Here is a 19795-nt window from a genome sequence, read left to right as displayed (position 1 = left end):
GGAACAATCACACTTTACGGAACATATTGTAAGGAAAGCATTGGGTCTAGTTTCAAGCACAAACCTATAAGAAAATTCCATTATGGGTAGCTCCTATAGAAGCCTTTATGTTGAAAGTGTTGAATCAGAAAGGGATGTTGTTAACTTATAAAGAATTACTTAACAGAGAACAAAATATAAAAGTAAGCAAGAATTAGAGGAACTAGGGGTGGCAACAGATTGGTGGTCATTGAATAAATTAGAATCAAGATATAGAAAAGATAGAAATTTGGGCTTTTTTGAAGGTGAAGTCCAGGTAGATAAACTGTGGATTTACACTGATGAGAAAATAATAAAGAAAATATATACATACTTACTGGAATATGAACTGGAGGATGAGAGGGTAAAGAAGACGATGATAAAATGGGCAAGTAATTTCAGTTATAATATTGACATTGATCACTGGACAATGATGTGGAAAGATTGCTATAAAATGATTAAGCCAGTAAATTTAAGAGAAAATATCCTCAAAATGTTTTACAGATGGCACTACACTCCTGCAAAACTGGCAAAAATGTCAGAAGGTAGCAGCAATATCTGTTGGAAATGTTAAAAAAAAAAGTAGGAACTTATTACCATATGTGGTGGACATGTGAAAAAGCCAGGGGTTATTGGTTACATTAGTGGGAAATAATAAAAGGAATCACCCAAAATAAATTAAATTTCAAACCCGAAATAGCACTATTAAATATTATGCCAGAAATTACTGATAAGAAAAATTAAATGCTGTTTGATCTATATATTTATAGCGGCTAGGTTACTCTGGGCCCAAAAATGGAAAAGTGAAGACGTGCCTACAATGGAGGAGCTCCTGAAGAAGCTGTTGGACATTACAGAACTAGATACACTTTCAGAAGCACTACGAGAACAACCAAGAGACTATGCAAAATAAAGATGGAACTTAATATATGTTTGGGTCCAGAGACAGATCTGAGGAAAGGGCAAAATGACTGATGGGCTTTGTTTCTCCTGTCTCGCTTTCAATGCTCTCTGAAAACTTGGGAAATTTGGGATGCAATGAGGTCTGATTCTCTGTCCCCAAAGGGGGGGGGGAGGGTTTGGGATTTTTCTTTCTTTCTTCCTCCGTCATTTTATTTTCATTTCTTCTCTTTCCTTCCTATTTTATTTTATATTGTATTTTATATTGTATATTTGTTTGTAGTTGATTAAAAAAAGATGTAAAAAAAGAGACCCTGATGTTGGGAAAGAGTGAAGGCAAGAGGAGAAGAAGGGGACGACAGAGGATGAGATGGCTGGACAGGGTCATCGAAGCGACCAGCATGAATTTGACCCAACTCCGGGAGGCAGTGGAAGACAGGAGGGCCTGGCATGCTCTGGTCCATGGGGTCACAAAGAGTGAGACATGACTTAATGAACAAACACCAGGTCAGGAAAGTTTAGGTTTGCTTGTAAAAGTCAGGGCTGGAGGGAGTTTTAGTGGGTAATGAACAATAGTCCTTCAAGCCGCCCTGCTCCTTTCAGAGGCCTCCGTTGTTTATGCCACAGGTTTCATTCAAACAGTTAAACTGGTTTGTTCAGGACTGTATGATTCAAGTGGTTTTAATGAAAATGGAATCATAGTCTGTTATGCACGGGAAAATCCCTGTAACAATGGGTTTGATTTTTGTGACTATTATTGTTCATGGAATGTTGCTGGTCCGATTTTTGCTTGAAAAGGTTTCATCTTTTCTGCACAAACAAACGAACCGCTCTCTGTTCTCTGTGTTAAACTTGAATGAATCTCCCCGTTGGTGGCCCCTGCCCGCGGCCTCCTGTCATTTCTGGCCATGTTCTCCTCCCCACCGGGGTGAAAAGGACCTGGCATTCCCTGGCAAGCTGGGAGGTGGCAGCCCTGGGCCAGGTCGGATGCCACCAAGTGCCCCCCCATTGCTGGCACCGAGCCCCTCCATGGAGAGGCGGGGGGGCCCTCTAAGCTCCCTGGCCCCACCCTCCCCAGGAGACTCTCGCCCTCCACCCACTCCAGGCTACCTTGTCAGCTGCTGGCAAGGAAGAGGGCGAGGCTCGCCCAGGTGTGCCTCCTCCTGCTCTCTTCCCACCTGGGGATTTCCGGCAGTGGACTCAGATCGAGACCTGGGAGAGGACAAGTCCTGGCACGGGCAGGGAAACCCCCTCCTCCCTCACTCGGCAGTCTAGGTGTCTAGGCGGAGGGGAAGTCTGGCTCCCTGGCTGGAAAGCCCGCCAGAGGTTGCTGTGGGGGGGGAGGGCGCAGGCCATCCTGTCCTGACCCCTATCTTGAGTTTCATGGGGGTCCACTGGTCTTTCCCTCTGCTTTTCACCACCACCAAGGCTCGCCAAGATTAGCCCACGGTGGTGGAAATTCAGGATCCTGGACAAGGGCTTCTCGGACCTCTGCAGGAAAACCTCCAGCAAGGAGGCCTCCACCCTAACCCCGCTCACCTGTCCCTTGTACCCTTGAGCAGCTCTGATCTTATCCTCCAGGCAGGGAGTCCTTCCTGCTTTTGTTTTCTGCTGCTTTGTTTTTGTTAATCCTAAGGTTTAGTTGGGACCCCATTTCTTGGATGTTGACCCCATCCCTTAGAGTCCTATTTTCTACAGCCACAGAAAAGAGGTCTGCTCCAGCTCGTCCCTTACAGCCTCTCATTCAGAAAGGGCTCTGGGAGGAAAGGTTCCTTCAGCTGTGTCCACTCGTCTGCAGGACAGCCTTTTACCTGCATAGGGTGGGGCAGTGCCGGTCTTATGCCACCACTTCTGCATCACTTTTCCATGGATCTGGGCCAAGGAAACCTGTCTCTGGGATGGGGCCCACCCAGCTCTGGTGCTGCCGATGTTGTGAACCCTCTGGGGGTACCCCAGGCCTCAGGCCTCAAGTGGGTGCGAGTCACCAGATCCGGACCTCCACAGAGCAGGGTTGCAGGATGGTTTCTGTCTACAGATCAGAACTGCCTGGAGGAGGGTGGGGGGGCATCTGAGGACACAAGCCGAGAGAAGGACAAAACATCCAAAACATCCAGGGCTCCATGAGGGGGAAACGGCTCCTAGTTTTTTCCCTTCTCACTGGTGTGTTTCGGGATATCTGTCCTCCTTCACCGGCCAGAATCTCAAGGAATTTGGCACCAACTAAAATCAGAGCAAAAACCGTAGAACGGCTCCTTCTAGCCGTCCCTGACAGGCAACCCTCTCCGCTGGGCCTGCTTCAGTGCCTGCGGGAATTTGGGGAGTGCCACTCGAGGGGCACCATCACCAGCCGCTGGAAGGTCCTGGGGTCCGCCTGGAAGATGGAGAGGGATGGGCCGGGGGCCACGGGGGGGGGATCCTGGTGGCCGCCTTCCTGAAGTGGGGATGGCTCCTCGGAGCGAAGAGGTCCAGCCTCATTCCCCGGCAATGGGGCTGAGGGGAAAGGGTGTGTGTGTGAGAGAGAGCTCTCCGGGTCCTGCCGCCCTGGCACGCTGGGTGTCTCTGGGCCTATGCCAGCGCCGGGTGAAACAGGGCATGCTCCCGTCTGCCTCTCTTCCCTGCTTCCCTTTTGCCTGCCCTTCTTCCTTCGCTCGGATGCCCCTCGAAGGGCAATGGGTGGGGGCCCCTGCCCAGGTTGAGCCTGAGGTGGGGTTGGCGAAGTCGCCATGAGGGGCATGGGTTCCCCCCCCCCCCGTACACACACACACACACACACACTCTAGGTGGGTTTAAGGAAACCTGGCAGCGATGGTGGCAGGAAGCTAGAGGAAGAAGCTGGCAAAGGAACCCAATTCAGGGGCTGCTCGTTCAGCAGGACTTGGGTTGGGGTGAGGGAGGAGGAGAGTCTGACCTCTCCCCAAGGTTATGATGATGATGATGATGCTGACCGTGATGGTGCTGAGGCTAGGCACGGTCCAATCTCACCACCACCACCACCGACCGCACTGCTGTTGCGTGCTGGATTTCACACTTCCTGCGGGGCTCCGTAAACAAAGTGTTGAGACAGCAGCCCCAGGAAGTGGTTGCCCCCCCTCCTTCCCCCCCCACCCCCACCCCCACCCCCGCTCTGCAGGGCCAGGCACCCTGGCTCTGTGTGTTTCCTCCCCTGGCCAGCCCAGTGAGTGATTTGGAGGGGTGGAGGGTGACTCACCCCCTTCCTGCCCACACGCCAGGCTATAAATGGGCCAGGCAGGGCTGCTGGTTCAGGCACAGCGAGGCTGAAGCAGAGAAGGCTGAGCAACCCCAGCATTCGCACCCTCGCCCCAGAGAGCCTCTCGCCCTCCAGCGCCTGACCAGCTATGGGTCCCTCGGCCGCCCCGGCGGCCTTGCTCTTTGGGTTGCTCTCCCTAAGCTGCACTTGGGCAGCCCCTCTGCAGGAAAAGGGGCCGCTGGTCATCACCTTTCCCGGCGAGATGGTCCGCAATCAGTCGGAACAAGACCTGGCAAAGGTCAGTTTGTGGGGTTGATGGGCTGGCCGGGCTCCCCTGCCCTCGGCACGATGGCCCTTAGACCCCCACAGCTCTCTGGGCTGGGGCGCTTGGGGGGTCCACCAGGGCTGGCTTCCAAAGGAGCTGGTCTGGAAGCCCCTACCCCACTTGGGGCTGAGAGGGGGGGCCTGACCTCCTTGGGCACCAGGCTGGCTGCGAGGGGGTCCAGCAGCGGTGGAGGGAAAGGAGGGGTGTGCCCAGAGAAAGGAGGACCCCAGAGAGAGGAAGAGGGGGGTTGCGGGAGGAAATGGCTTCAAAATTGCACCGGACGAAGGGGCTGCACGCAATGTATTCTCTGCTCCGGCAGGGTTTCCAGGGGGGGGGGGGTGGGGGAGTCCCTTCCCCTACAAGTCTGGTTTGGGGTGCTTAACAGGAGAAGTGGCTTGCAAGAGAAACTGGAGCGTCGCAGCTCCCAGTGCCTCCCAATGGGTAAGATCCAGGCCATCCGCTTTGTTCCCTCAAAGGGTCTGTGGGCAAGAGGAGGGCTCGGTGGGCCCAGGAAGGGGGGCTCAGCACACAAGGTTGTGGGTTCTGCATGGAGAGATACCACCCACAGAGAGCCAGACCCCAAAGGGGAATCCAGCAGGCAGCTGTGGGCCAAGCCCGGTCGGGCAGAGGCCGCTAAGGAGCCCGGTGGGAGACCCCGGGAGCGAGCGGCCGCCTCCTTCCCACCTTTCTTGGCCATCGGCTGCTGATTGCTTGGACCTAGTCCTCGGGTGCGCTTCCAACAGGGCTTTCTGCGTTTCCTCTTCGTCGGAAGAGCCTCTGCTACTCATCACACAGGCTGTAAAATCTACTGTTTTCAAACCTATCACCCCCTCCTAGGGATGCTGACAGAGACCCCGAAATGATGTCAGCTGCCAGCGGAGCAACCCATTTGCAGGTTCAGCTTCTCATTAACAACACTCTTGCTCCTAATTAGGGCGCACTCCTTTAATCTCCCCAGTGTATTGATTGCCGGGTGGGGCCAGAATCTGTGGGGCCAGTCCAAAGACTGCAGCTTCTCTCTCTCTCTCTCTCTCTCTCTGTCTTGTGTCCAAAGTGTCCCCTGGAACGGGGTCTGTGTTCGCACCGGCCTGGCCTCCAGCTGGCCGGAGAGACCCCCTTCCTCCTTCCTCCTCCTCCCCCCCCCTTCTCTTCCGCCCACTGAACCCCTTCCCCTGCCTTCGCTCCTCCCGCAGCACTACCTCCAGCGCTTCGGGTACCTGGACGAGGAGGGGCCGGTGGCCGGCCAGCTGACGCTGGACTCTGCGCTCCGGAGGATGCAGAGGCGCCTGGGCCTGCCGGAGAGCGGGGAGCTGGACGCCGCCACCCTCGAGGCCATCCGCGCCCCCCGCTGCGGGGTCCCCGATGTCGGCACCTTCCAGACTTTCCAGGGAGACCTCAAGTGGGACCACACGGACCTCACTTACCGGTGAGACCGCGGCCCCGGCCGCGCCTCTGCCCGGCACGAACAAGGGGCCGAGGCGGCTGCTTGCCCCCTCCTGCGCCAGAAGCGGCCCCGGCGCCCCTGACCGTTGGCATCCTCGTCTGGGGGACGCCAGGGGTCAGGCGGTGTGGTCCTGCCGGAGGGGTGCCCCGTCGGGGCCTCCGGTGGGCCGCGGGTGGGGGGTGGCGGGGCCCGCGAGTGCCGGGGCAGAGCGGGGGCTTCCCATCGGCTGGCCTGGCCGAGCTCCGGGGCTCTGCTGACGTCGTCGGGCTGTCCGGCTTCTCTCTAGGGTGGTGAATTACTCCCCGGACCTGGACGCCGACATCATTAAGGACGCCTTTGCGAGGGCCTTCAAGGTGTGGAGCGACGTGACCCCCCTGACCTTCGAACACAAGACCAGCGGGGATGTCGACATCCTCATCCAGTTTGGCACGGGAGGTGAGTTTTCCCCCCCCCCGCCTGCCAGAGGAAGACAAAGCTTTTGTGCCACCTGAGGCAGGGTGGGGGCTGGGGTGGGGGGGAGGGCTTCTTTCGGAGGGGTGGGTGGGTGAAGAGCAGCCACTTGGGGGGTGGGGGTGGCTTGCTTCGAAGGGCCAGAAGAAGAAGAAGATGGGGGGGAAGGGGGGCGGTTCTCTGTCAATCCTGAACCCCAAGAAGGCTGTGCCGCTCACCCGTTTGCCCGCCTCTCCCCGCTTCCCCTGCGACTCCCAGATCACGGTGACGGCTACCCCTTCGATGGCAAGGATGGTCTCCTGGCTCACGCCTTCCCTCCGGGCAAAGATTTCTACAGCGGCGATGCCCACTTTGACGATGATGAGTTCTGGACGCTGGGCACCGGGATCGGTGAGTAGCCCCCTCCCAGGTGGCCCTTTGCCACTGAAGGCCCCGCCCCCACCCCAGCCTCTGACCTGTGTCTCCCCTTTTCCCGGGCAGTGGTGAAGACCTACTACGGGAACGCCAAGGGGGCCTCCTGCCATTTCCCCTTCATCTTCGAGGGCCGCTCCTATTCCACCTGCACCACCGATGGGCGGGAAGACGGGCTCTCCTGGTGTGCCACGACCCCCAGCTTCGACCAGGACAAGACCTACGGCTTCTGCCCCAGTGAATGTGAGTGGCGAGGGGGGGCACTGGGGGAGGGGAGGGGTCCCGGGAAATGGGGCACTGGGGCTGCTTCTGCCGGCCAGGCTCCGGAGGTGCCCGGCGGCTTTTGCTGACCGAGCAGGTGGGGGCCTCTCCAGCCCCTTCCTCAGCATAGCTGTACCCACCCCTGTACTTGTTGGTTTGTGGCAAGCCCCCACTCTGGGCAGCTTACAAACAAAATAAACATCCAGATGACATGACATTCCGCAATCAACAAAAGATAAAACAGCAAACAAAAAAGAGACCCTAACCCTAAATACAGCTGTCTTTAAAGACATAAACGGATACAAATGAGGGTCACAAGAGCGCTATCCATTGAGCCAGAAACATCGGGTGATCAGACATTCAAAGCAGTTCAGGATTAAGTAAGGGCCAGACTTTCAAAGAGTTGGGCAAAAAGCCACACCTTGCAAGCTTTCTAAAGCCTAGGTGGGTTGAGAAAGCTGGCGCCCCTCCACGGGCAGAGAATTCCACAGGAAAGGGGCCACCCCAGAGAAGGCCCTGCTGCTGGTGAGAGGTTTCCAGGCCTCCCTCCAGGTGGCCACCCAGAACATCCGGGAGCGTGGGAGGGTGGTCGTTCGGAGGGGGAGGCGTTCTTTCAGAGCTTTGTATGTCAGCATTGCCCCCCTTGAACTTGGCCCAGCAGCCTACAGGCAGCCCACGTGAACGGGCCAGGATGGGGGAAATAGGCTCCTATTTCAAGATTCCCAATACAATCTTGGCCAACGTGCTTTGCACCTGTTGCAGCTTCTGAACCGTCTTCAAAGGTCGCCCCACATACAGAGCATTGTAGTAGTCAAGATTAACAACACACGAACCAGAAGGAACACAGGGGGACAGTGTGGAGGTGGCAGTGAAAGAATCCCCGTGCATGTGCGTGCATGTGTGTGCATCTGCTGCTCAGTCCCCACTTCTCAAGCACGCGGGAGGCCCTCTCCCCTCCTTTGGCCGATGCTGACCGGCGGTCCCTCTGCAGGGCCGGATCAAGGGGCGCTGCAGTGCTAGAGGGGGGGAGGGAAGGGGAGGAGAGGGTGCCCGTTCGGTTTGGCTCCCACCACGGGCCCTCCCCTGATGTGTGGGGCCACACCGAGGGCCCAGCCCATGCCTGCCCTCCCTTCCTCCCCACCAGTGCTCTTCACCTACGGCGGCAACGGCGGGGGCGAGAAGTGCGTCTTCCCTTTCGTCTTTAGCGGGAAGTCCTACGACGGCTGCACCACCGACGGGCGGGACGACGGCTACCGCTGGTGCGCCACCACCGCCAACTTTGATCAGGACAAGAAGTACGGATTCTGCCCCAACCGAGGTAGGGGGCAACCTATGGAGCCTTTCAAGACAGCAGGCCGGGGGGGGGGCTGCAGGGACAGGGGGTCCCGGGGAGCAGGAGGTGCTTGCATGGAGGGCCGAAGGGGAAGGACGTCGGGGGGTGGGAGGGGTTTACAGTCGTGGGCCCCACACCGGCCCTCTGTGGGGCTGAGTGCTTATAAACCACTGCCCCCATCCCACCCCCCTATTTCGTCTACAGACACGGCGGTGATTGGCGGGAACTCCCAGGGCGAGCCGTGCACCTTCCCCTTCACGTTCCTGGGGAAGACGTACAGCGCCTGCACCTCCGACGGGCGTGAAGACGGGAGGCTCTGGTGTGCCACCACCAGCAACTACGACGCGGACAAGAAGTGGGGGCTCTGCCCCGATAAAGGTACCACCAGGGTCTGCGGGATGCAAGCCGGCGGCGAGTCAGCGGGTCCACCTCTGGAGAGGGGAGGGCAGGCGGGCGGGTGGGGGGGTCCCCCATGCCTGCTGGAGACGCCCAGTGGAGTGCCCACCGTCCACCCCAGCAACGCCCTCGGTGGCTGTACCGTCCAGCCACTGGCCTGACCCCGCTTCCCGCTGAGCTTCCCAGACGACGTGGGGCTCCGCGTGCTTCTGACGAGGTGCTGGGTGGGCCCCAGCGTGGCCCGAGGAGAGGGGAGAGACCCTTGTCGTCGTCGTCCTCCCCCCCGCTCCTCCCACCGACCGCACCCCCAGGAGGCATCTTGTCCCTTCCAGGTTACAGCATCTTCCTGGTGGCGGCCCACGAGTTCGGCCACTCCCTGGGCCTGGAGCACTCCAGCGTGCGCGAGGCGCTCATGTACCCCATGTACACCTACCTGGAGGATTTCCACCTCCACCCGGACGACGTGGCTGGGATCCAGTACCTCTACGGTGAGTGGAAGCTGGGTGGCCAGCCCAGCCCGCCCCACCCCATGAGGATGGGTTCCTCACCAGCCCCAGAAGCTGGGCATGAGGGGCGGGGGTCTCGCTGTGCCCCATAGCTGACCTCTTGCCGTTTCCCTTCATCCTATAGCAGGGGGAGAGGGACAAGCACTTCCCCCCTCCCCTCTGGGCCACCCCTCAGTGGGGATGTCCCCAGGTGCAGAGGGCGGGTCAGGGCTTTGTGGGGCCGGATTTAGGGATGCTGAGCGGTTCTGAGCTTCTGGCCTGCCTGGGAGGGAGTCTCACCTCTCGCCATGCCTTGCCCTGTCCCTGGCCATCAGGAAAAGGATCAGGCCCTCAGCCCACGGTGCCCAGCCTCCCCACTGAAAGCCCAGATGATCGTGGTGATGAGGATGACCTGCCGGACCAGAACCCCACAGAATCGGACGGTGCCTCCACCACAGATGAGGAGGGCTCCTCGGTGACCGAGACCACCCCCACGCAGCACCCGGGGGACGCCTGCAAAGTTGGCCGCTTTGACGCCATCGGTGAGATCAAGAAAGAACTTCACCTCTTCAAGAACGGGTGAGCAGGGAGGGATGAGGGGGCAGCCAACCAAAAACAGGGTGGTGGGGGAATGAAGGTGTGGATTTTTCTGCACAGAGCTGTGAAGCCTAGGAGAGGGACCCTCTCTGCTTCCGGCCCCCTTTTCTTGCACCCCCCAGGATCCCCCCCCCCAGAGCTCAGCAACTCAGCTCCTGGGGTTCCCTCCGAGGAGGCTGTGGCCCTGTCCCCCCCACACACACTTTCAGTTCCCCAGCACGCAGAGGGCGGGTGTGTTTAGAGGGCTCCCCTGACTGGGGCCAGTCCCCCCCCCGGGGCTGCAGGACTCAGGGAGGGACCTTGGGGCAGTTACTCCTTCTCCACTTGGTCTACCTCACGGGGCTGTTGTGAGGCTGAAGCACGGAGGAGGAGACATCAAGTGGTTAAGCAGGAAATAATAAAGAGAGGTTGCAGAATCACTCCGTCTCCCTGACCGAGACCTTGCTCTCCTCTCCCAGGCAGTACTGGAGGAAGCTGGGCTCAGGATCGGAGCCCATTGAGGGCCCCCTCAGGATCCAAGACACGTGGCCGGCCCTCCCCGATGTGATTGATGCCGCTTTCCAGGACCAGCTGACCAAGAAGGTTTTCTTCTTTGCTGGTGAGTGGCTCCCTCCACCCTTCCGCCACCCTAGACGTCCGGGTTCCTTCCCTCAAAGGTATTTCAGGTTCACCAGCCATCTCTCTATCTCTCTCTGTGTGTGTGTGTGTGTCTAGTGGTAACAATTTGTAAGGGACTGGTAACAGACAGATGGACAGATCAATACTGCTGACTTTCACTGGGCTTTGCTAGCACTCAGAGACACTGTGCAAGCTTTTGAATTGCACAGGAATCTTCCTGAAGCTAAGCATCAGCAGGGGAGGCAAGAGAAAAGACAACTTTCTCTGCTTTCAGCTTCAAATGCCCCACCACCCCCCCTGACCAATTCAGCTAGAAAAAAGCCACCACTGAGCCACCTCAGGGGCCTCGGCTCGACAGCCCAAACTGGCAAAGGATTTCCCATCTGAATTCCGAGGAAGACTAAGGACTAGGAGTGAGAGGGTCCCCACTGCTCTTCACTCCCCAAACATGGCGAGACGCAAACAAAGGAGGGAGGAGGGAGTGGAAGTGCAGCTCGGCGTGTTGGCTGACTCTCGGCCCTCCACACCCAGATGCCCACGGCTACCCTGCTCACAGCTGCTGCCTTTCAGGGCCCCGTGCAGGCCAGTGGTAGCCCCCAGAAGGCCGGCCCTGACCCTGCTCAGCAGGCCGGGCCCCCAGAGTCCGAATGACTGGAACTCAAGCTGGGCCCCAGGAGGGTGGGTTGGGAGTCCCTGCCCACCTGCGCCCAGGGAGGAGAGCGGAGTGCTTCTGTGCAGGCCGAGGGGTAGAACCTCTGGGTCCCACCACTCTCTGTGTGCTCTGTAGGCCAGCACTTCTGGGTGTACCAAGGGACAAGGTTCCTGGGCCCGCGCAGCATCGAGAAGCTGGGCATCCGAAGAGACGTGCCCAAGATTGCCGGCTCCCTGCAGAGGAAGAACGGGAAGGTGCTGCTCTTCAGCGGAGAAGAGTTCTGGAGGTAAGGAGGCAAAAACAGGAGGCTGGCCGGCCAAGCCTTCAGCCTTGGCATGCGCAGGATCCCACCAGCAGAAGGCGTGTGGCCAGCCAGAAGCAGCAGCAGGGAGCTTCCGCTAGCCAGCAGAGCAAGCCAGTGTCAGAGGGAAGGCGGTCCTTGCCCAGGGCCATCAGCTGGTCCCCATGACATGGGCAAGGTGAGGGTGGGGGGAGCGGGGGTGGCTCTTCCCGAGGCAGACTGGAACCCGCCTCCACCTCAGGAGGGCACAAAGTGGGTGGTGGTGGGGAGGTCCCCAGGCCAACTCCAGAAGAAGCAGAGGGGCCTCCATCTGCCAAGTGGGGCTGGGGGGGGCCCTCCGACACCCAGAGGCCCAGGGCTGGGTCTGCCTGGAGCTTGCGGAACGTCTGTACCTCCTGGAGATCTCAGGGCTCAGGATCCAGGGAGGAGAGAAGGAATCAGAGCGGGGGGTGGGGGTGGCACAGGCCTGGCTCAGCCTCCCTTTTCCCTTTCAGGCTGGACGTGAAAGCTGAGCGGGTGGACAAAGGCTTTCCTCGCCGCACCGAGAACGTCTTCGGAGGGGTCCCTCTGGATTCTGACAACATCTTCCTCTACAAAGGTGAGGGAGGCTGGGATCGGGACTGGAGGAGGCGGAAGGCCTCCTTCCAAGCAGGGCACAGATAGGGAAGGGCTCAAGAGGGACACCCCCAGCCCCCGCTGGGCTCCTGTGGGGGGACAGCCGTCTTGACCTCAGCCATGCCTCAAACACTCTTCAGCAGCAACACCCCTCCCCAAGCCTGGCGGCCTGGGGTCTCCCCCTTGCTTCCAGTGGCCCTGGGCCCAGACAGGCATCTACCCCATATTTCTCCTCCCCAGCCCCACATCTGGCCTCTGGTTCTGGACCATGCCTAGCGCTTGGGGCATTCACGGGAGGTGTACACGAGCGCAGTGGGAGGAGAGTTGCATGTGTTCTTTCTCATGGTGGATAAATGCGATCAGGACCATGCCATCAGTGAAGGGAGGAGTTTAACACTCTCTTCCCTTTCATTTGTTTGTCTTTTTAATTGTATGTTGTGCATTGAGGATGATGGGAGGGGAAGCCATTTGCAGCCGAAACAGAAGCGGACAGTCCTGGGGGGGGATGGGGACCAGGACTGAACAGGGCAATCCTCTGGCTTTAAATCCTCTTTACTCCCATTCTGCAGTTCCCAAAGGATTCCCCAGGATGAAGGGGATCCCCAAAGCCTCGGGGGGGGGGGCTCCAGAAAGCTTTTCATCGCCCCCAAATCATTAGGGCTGCCAACATCACCCTCACTGCACAGCATAAAGCGATGCAAGGGAATTTCAGCCAGTCCTTTCCAGAGTTAAAGAACAATCCAACATACAGTAATGAATAGGGTTATCCAATCATTTAAAAGCTTTAAAAGCATGGAGTCTCACCCTATTCAGTTACTAATAGCTTGTCTGAACAAGATCATCTTCATCTGTCAGTGGAAGGGCGAGATAAGAAGGACCCACCTGGCCTCCCGAGGGAGAACATCCCTCCACCTGGGAGCAGCCACGGAGAAGGCCCTCTTTCGTGGCCCCCTCAGCCCTGCCTGCGCTAGCCATGGGACCAAGAGGAGGGTCTCCTTGGGGGATCTGAAGTGCCAAGAAGGGGCACATATGGGGAGGTGCGGGCCTTCAGGGAGCCTGGACGAAAGCCGTATACAGGGCTTTATAGGTCATGACCAGGACTTTGAACTGGGCCCAGGAAAGGACCGGCAGCCTGTGGACTTGTTTTAGCAGGGCGTGGGAGAGGCTTCCTAAAACTGGCCCCCCAGTTAGTTTGTCAAAAAATGAAATCACGCCTCTCTCGACAAGGCTGTTCATTTTGTCCGCAAGAGAAGAATCGAGGTACCCATGTGATATATCCATGTTCTCCTGAGTTGAATAAATAGCACGGCATGTGGGGGTGTTGATGGTTTAAATTGGGCAAATGGCTGAGGTGATGGACCCCCAATCTCCCGGCAGCCCCAGCCTGATTCCCCGTCTGGCTTCCTGCGGCTGTCCAGAACCAGCTGGGGAGGCCCATCGGGCAGGATCGGCCCTCCAGAATCCTCCTTCCTGCCTCTGTGTCCCCCCCCCCCGGTCTCTACGCGCTTCTCTCTCTTGAGCTAACCGCCCACCCCCTTCTCCCCAGGAAAATACCACTTCTGCCGGGACCCCTTCTGCTGGCAAATGACCCCACGCTACCAGGTGGATAAGGTGGGCTACCTGAAGTATGACGTCCTAAAGTGCCCCGAACAGTAGGGACCCCCATCGGTCAGAAGCAGGCGGGACCTCCCCGGACCTCTTGCGCTGGGCTGTGTGGCTCAGCAGGAACTCCTCTGAGGTGACCAGCGGCTGTAGCTTTTGCCCCCTCGCCTGGGCTGGCATTTGGAGCCGGCTGGCCCACTTGGGGCCAAGAGGGGATTCTCCAGCCACCCTGTGCCCGAGGGCACCTTTGCCCCCCTCGCCGCCTGCCCCAGCTGGGCACCCTGCCCTGGAGACGAGCCCCTTGCGAACGGCTTCGCTGTTGGAAAGGGTCAGATGGCGTCTGCCGTGGAATCGCCCGCAGGGGGCAGGGGTGGCGTCTTTGACTTCTGCAAGGCCTCCTCCTCCTCCTCCACCACCACCACCCATGCCAGAGGCAGAAGGAGGCTCCTCAACACCCACAGCACATCCTGTTCTCCCCCCCCCCCACCTCCGCTCGCCTCCTTGTCTCCCTTGCACGGCACCTCAGTGGCAGCCGCCACACTTTGCACACACCAGTAATAAAGGTTAACCCTGGAGCCTGAGCAGCCTCTTGTCTCTTTGGGGAACAGGGGGAGTGGGCTGGGGGGGGGCTTCTGAAAAGTGGGGGTGGGGATGGATGGGGGAGGCTCTCCCAGGAACAATAAGGACCCATCCCAATATAACAGTTATATAGTATCTTTAAAATGGATGCTGTGCTTTGTTTAGGACGCAAGTGTCTGTGTCTGTGTGTGTTTTGACCTGACCGTGGAAGGATTTGGTGCTTCGTCCCCATTTGCCACCACGGACGGAGCTGTCCGGGAGCTGTTCCCATGGGGCCAGAGAGCTTAGCAGAGAGGGGAGATTCCTTAGGACAGGCAGTCCCTGGGGGCAGCCCGGGGGGGGGGAGAGGTGTGCCCAAGTGGCAGAGCCCCAGCAGCAGCCAGCCCTCATCCCAAGCAGCCTTTTCAGGGGGGGGGGCAGGATGGTCTCATCGTGCCAGAAGTGCCACAGAGCTACTTCTCAGGGGACGTCACGGGGCAGGGGCACTCGGCCCGCTTTGAGAGGTCAGCTTCCTCTATCAGTCTGTGTTCTAGTTTAGTGGTCCTCATCCGTTGGCCTCCCGAAAGTCCGGCATGACATGGGCAACGGTCAGAGATTCTCAGACTTGACAACCAAGGCATCCGGAGGGCCAACGGCAGAGACTCGGTGGGTTGGAGGGATTCCCAAAGGGCTGTGGGAGAGCTTTGAGCTGGACAGAAGGGCCTGTTTCTGCCTGGCTCAGGAGGAAGGGGGGGGGGATGCCGAGAGGGACAGGTGACTCCGGCCAGCTCCCTGTTGCACCCTGGTTCCACACACCAAGGAGAGAGCAAACACTGTCCCGCTCAGGGGGAGTCCCACGTCTCCCCAACCCTGCCTCATTTCGGATGCGGCAGGAATCCTTCCACACACAAAATTTCACCATGCTCTCATGTGCCCTACTCCTCTGGCTCAGAATACTACCCATGGGGAGGGTGGTGATGCTGAGCTGCTGGAAGAGGGACTGTGTGGATCGCCCGCAAGGTCCAGCCTCCGGAAGGCAGGGCACGGCTCCAGCCCCGGCGCCCCCCCACCCCCGGCCCCTCCAGGTCTTGACCTCCAGCGGCCAGGAAACCTCTGCGAATGGGGAGCCAAAAAGGGCATAAGTCACAGAGAAGTCAGGCCTGTCCCTCTGGGCAGTGACGGAGAAAAGGTCTGCTCCGTCTCGCACATGACGACCCGCCCTTTCTGAACTCTGAACACTGAGGATATGCCTGTGGCTCCCCCACTTTGCTCGGCCAAGAGAAGTTTCGGGGATCATCCTTTCACCCGCTCTTGGTTTCCAGATCCTTCACCACCCTGGTTGCTTTCCTCTAGACACGCCTCCTCTGACACAGGGAAGGAAGACCAGGGAGGGGGCATTTCCCCTGCATCAGCCCTTGGGTGGCCCACCTGGCTCAGTCTTGAACTGCTAGATGGTCCCGTGGTTGAGGTCTCTGGCTGTAGAGTCAGCAGTTGAAAGTTCAATTCCCTACAGTGCCTCCTTAACAAGGGCTGCACTCCATGATTCATTGGGGCCCTTGCAGTTCAAAGGTGGTTATTATTACTAGTGGTGCCTCACTTAGCGATTCCCTAATTTAATGATGTGTTCGCTTAGCGATGGTTTTTTTGAGGAATTTTCCACATCGTTTAACGATGTTCTCTATGGGCGATTTTCGCTTAGTGATTTCGGGACCTTGCTTCGCTTAACGATGTCTGTTTTCGCTAATTTAAAAGTGTCTTAAAATGTTCAAAAACTGTTTTAAATGCTTGGGATTGTTAATGCACCTTGTAAAACCTTTGCAAACTTAATTTGGCTTTGTTCTGACTCTGACAGCTGTCAAACCTACAGCTCAATGCATTCCAATGGGGGAGAAAAAAATTCACCAAAAATTAACAAAGAGTCAGAACAAAGCCAAATTAAGTTTTCAAAGGTTTTACAAGGTGTACTAACGATTCCAAGCATTTAAAACAGTTTTTGAACATTTTAAGACACTTTAAAAATAGCGAAAACGGACATCGCAAAACCATTGGAATGCATTGAATAGGCTTCAATGCATTCGAATGGGGAAAACATTGTTTCGCTGACCGATGTTTCCCATGGCGATTTTCACTTAAGGACGGCAATCCGTTCCCATTGGAACGGATTAACCGCTTTTCAATGCATTCCTATGGGAAATGGTGTTTCACTTAGCAATGTTTTCCCATAGCAGTGTTTTTTTGGAACCAATTAACATCGTTAAGCGAGGCAAAAACACCACACACAGTCAATCAAAACTATAAAAACATTGACTGATATTATGTAACAGATACAAGTTTTAACCGAAAATCTAAGCATCTGTTAAATATCATCACAGTATGTATGGTGTTCCTAATACAGTATTGCCAGTTTTTGTAACTCTGGTGGTGTGATTTCTGAGATCTGCTACTGCTTATAGTACTATATGAAATTTCTTGATATTGTTCCCAAAGGCCCAATGACGACGGGGACCACAGAAGTGTGTTTCGTCCACAAGCAGGATGTTTTTCCAATTCTTTGTTTTCAACTTTGGCATCCCCTGGAATTGCAATGGCAATGATCCAGACTTTTCTTTGTTCTATTACTATGGTGTGTTATATTCAAGGTGCCTATCCATTTGGATCCAGAAATCCCACAAGTTTTCCCTAACCCTAACCCTTGACTTCCTCATTTTCTGACACCTTCTCTACCTGATGTTCCCATGGGTTTCTGGAGGCTAGCAAGTTGTATTTTTTGCATAATGACCAGTGCACTAATTTTGCCACTTGATGAAGTATAATTTTGTAATCTGTCTGTGCAACCTCTGGACAATCGCTGATGAGGTGTGATACAGTTTCATCTTTTTCTTGGCAGAATGGACATGTGCTGTTAGCACTAATTCCTTGGATCTTAGCTTTCATCTCGTTGGTTTGGAGTGTTTGTTCTTGTGCAGCAAAAACCGAGTCTTGAGTTTCTCTCTTTCTTAAGGGTCCCCAGTTTTAGCCAGGCCCATTTTCAGTTATGATCATGCTTTCTATCAAGAACGTTCCCTTCCAGGATAGTTCTCGACCCTCTTTCTATTTTTATTTAATTTTTTTTATGGGGCACTCCAAACAGTCCTGGGACTTGATGTCACTTCCTCTGACCAGGGAGGGGGGGAGGGCCCGCCCCCGCCCGTTGTTGTTCCTGCAGCCTAGCTGGCGCTTGTCTTTCAGGGGAGCCCAGTCGCATCTTGGCTGCTGCTCTGCTTGGGACCCACCAAGACACACAGATCTGTGCCCTCCTCTTTCTTCCGTGCTTTACAAACAAGGAAACAACCCTCTGGGCAGCTTTCCCTTGTTGGCTTCGTCCCAGGGTTGGGTGGCTCGGCATTCTGGGAGGTGGTACTAAATTCCCTCCCCCGCTTTCTTGACCCCCCCCACTTGTGTCACCCGCAAACCTACGAAGCACGGAGGTCGACTATAAAAAAGCGCGGCCCGCCCGCCTTGCCCGCGACATCCTGTGGAGGGGAGTTCCGCAGGTCGAGAGAGGGCTCCTTTCTCCGGGGATAAGGGCAGAGCCTTCCACGCGCCACGGCTCGGCTCCGCTCAGCGGCCCCAGCCGCTCCTCCTCTTTTTCCCCCTCTCAGGTTCTCCGGCTCGGTGGGCGGCGGCGGCGCCGGGGGGGGGGGCTAGGCGGTGGGGCCGGGCGGCGCTAGGACCGCGCGGCGCCCTGAGTAGCCCTTCGCCTCGGGCTGAGCCTCCGCCGCGGGAGCAGCAGCCTCAGCCTCAGCCTCCGCCTCGGTGGCCGTCCCGGGCAGCCCCGGCCCCAGCCGCCGCCCTCCTCGCCCGCGCGTGGTGGCCAGGGCAGCGCCCGCAGGCGAGCATGAGCCGCCGCTTCACGGTCACCGCCGGCGAGGAGCCGCGCCCGGGCAACGCCAACGCCGCCAACGCCGCCGCCACCCCGCCGGGGAGAGGAGCAGCGGCGGCGGCAGCAGCAGCAACGGGAAGCGGTGGCGGGGGAGGAGGAGGAGGGTCCCCCTCGCAGGTGCCAGGTAAGGGCGCGACCGACCGACCGACCGACCGCCCTCCCGCCCACCGGCCCCGCGCGGCTCCTCCTCGACCCTTCTCTCCTGCCTCCGCCCTCCGGCGCTCCGGCTCGGTCCTCCGCGAAGCCCCCCTCCCCTCCCGGCCTCGGCGGACGCCCCCTCCTCCCCTCCCCTCCCCTCCTCGTCCCTGCTCGCCCCGCGCGGGGAGTCCGCGTCCCTCCCCCGGGGGTGGGGGGGCGCAGGTGGTGGGCGGCACTGGCGGAGCGGGCTGGGCGCCGGGGTGGCCGGGAGAGGCGGGCAGACGCCGACGCCCGGCCTGGGGGGGGGGGCGGGGGCCGTCGGGCGGGCCGTGGAAGGGGCGAGCCGCCCCGCTGGCCGCCCGCTTGCTCGCCTCCTGCCGGGGCCCCGGACCGGCCGGCCGGACGCCACGCGGGAGGAGCCGCGCGCCGGCTTTGTTCCGAGGAGGCGGCAGCCCCGACCGTCCCTCCCCGGAGCGGCCCCTTGTCCTGCCCCGGGCAGCCGGTCCGGTCCGGTCCCGTTACCGGAGCCGTATTGATCGTAGTGGAAACCGGAGCCCGCAGCCGCCTCAGCGCTTCCTGGCCCCGACCTTCTTTCCCCCGGGAAAGGGGAAGGTCGGCCGCTGCCTGGAGGGAGGGGAGCCGAGGGGAGGGGAGCCCCGGCCCGGGGCTGGTGGCCGCTGAGAGGCCGGGCGGAGGTGGCTCCCAGAAAGGGGGGGGGCGCGCGGCTCAGATGGGGTCGCGAAAGGCGCTCTGCCTGTGCTCAGAGGCACGCTGTCCCTGAAAGGGCAGACCGTTCAGGGGAGCGGCAGAGCATCGCTGGACAGCTCCCGGCGGCCCTCCCCGACTACAGAGGGGGGGGCGGGGCGGAGCTTCCGAACAAGGCAGCATACAGGGGTGCCTGCAGCAGGCGACCCTCCCAAGCTCAGGTGGAGCCAGGTGGGATCGGGGCTGCGGGGGGGGGCAAAAAAGCGCTCGCGGGAGGGGGGAGCCTTGGGGTTGTGCGATAGACCGCTGGGTGGCATTGAGTGCCTTTCCTCGGATCTGTGCCCCCCCCCCCGATGTGTGTGCAGGGCAGGTGATTATGGCTGCATCTGGAAAAGGGCCTGGTGGAGCCGGAAAGGGGGGCAGAGAAGGGCAGGCCGGGCGGAGCAGCTCCCGTCTCAGGGAAGCTGCTACTCTTGAGCCTTTTAACCCCCCCCCCCCGAAACACATAGGTCTGGGGTGGGGTGGGGTGGGAGGAGATGATGATGGAGACGTCTAAAGTGTCTGTGTGACTCAAGTGGATAAGGAGGGTGGTGTGTTTTTTTCCTCCCTGGCTCCGTGAAACTAGAACCGGGTGGGGTCCTCCGTGAAACTGAGTAGCAAGGAAATCTCTGAAGCCGAGAAGGAAGCCTCTCTTTTCCCCCCAGGTGGAATTTTGTGCCCCAAAGCAGAGTGGGGTCACCCCCCCCCAATAAACTTGGATGTTTTCAAAAGAAAAAGATAAGACACAAATACAATGGAGGGGAAATGAATCCCTCAGGGCTGCTCCTCAGGATGGCCTTCGGTCTGTTTGGACTAC

At 58.4% G+C, this 19795-nt stretch overlaps 2 protein-coding genes across 3 annotated transcripts in view; both read left to right on the top strand.

The window, feature by feature from the left end:
• The first annotated feature begins 4171 nt into the window (after positions 1-4171).
• Positions 4172-14197, top strand: MMP9 (matrix metallopeptidase 9). The gene is made up of 13 exons (XM_072996548.2): positions 4172-4424; positions 5645-5877; positions 6182-6330; positions 6604-6735; positions 6826-6999; positions 8162-8335; positions 8555-8728; positions 9079-9234; positions 9567-9810; positions 10287-10426; positions 11234-11384; positions 11894-11997; positions 13561-14197. The coding sequence occupies exons 1-13, from the start codon at positions 4275-4277 to the stop codon at positions 13668-13670; spliced, it is 2091 nt and encodes a 696-aa protein (XP_072852649.2). The 5' UTR covers positions 4172-4274; the 3' UTR covers positions 13671-14197.
• Positions 14198-17903: 3706 nt separating this feature from the next.
• Positions 17904-19795, top strand: part of SLC12A5 (solute carrier family 12 member 5) — a 111140-nt gene continuing 109248 nt past the window's right edge. For both annotated transcript variants that reach the window (XM_072996546.2, XM_072996545.2), the window contains exon 1: positions 17904-18220. In XM_072996546.2, the coding sequence (XP_072852647.2) occupies positions 18052-18220 (169 nt within the window). In that variant the 5' untranslated portion in view covers positions 17904-18051. The remainder of the gene's footprint in view (positions 18221-19795) is intronic.

This window comes from Pogona vitticeps, chromosome 4 (genome assembly GCF_051106095.1).
Source record: "Pogona vitticeps strain Pit_001003342236 chromosome 4, PviZW2.1, whole genome shotgun sequence".
NCBI lineage: Eukaryota > Metazoa > Chordata > Lepidosauria > Squamata > Agamidae > Pogona > Pogona vitticeps.
This window is presented reverse-complemented; position numbering and strand designations above follow the sequence as displayed.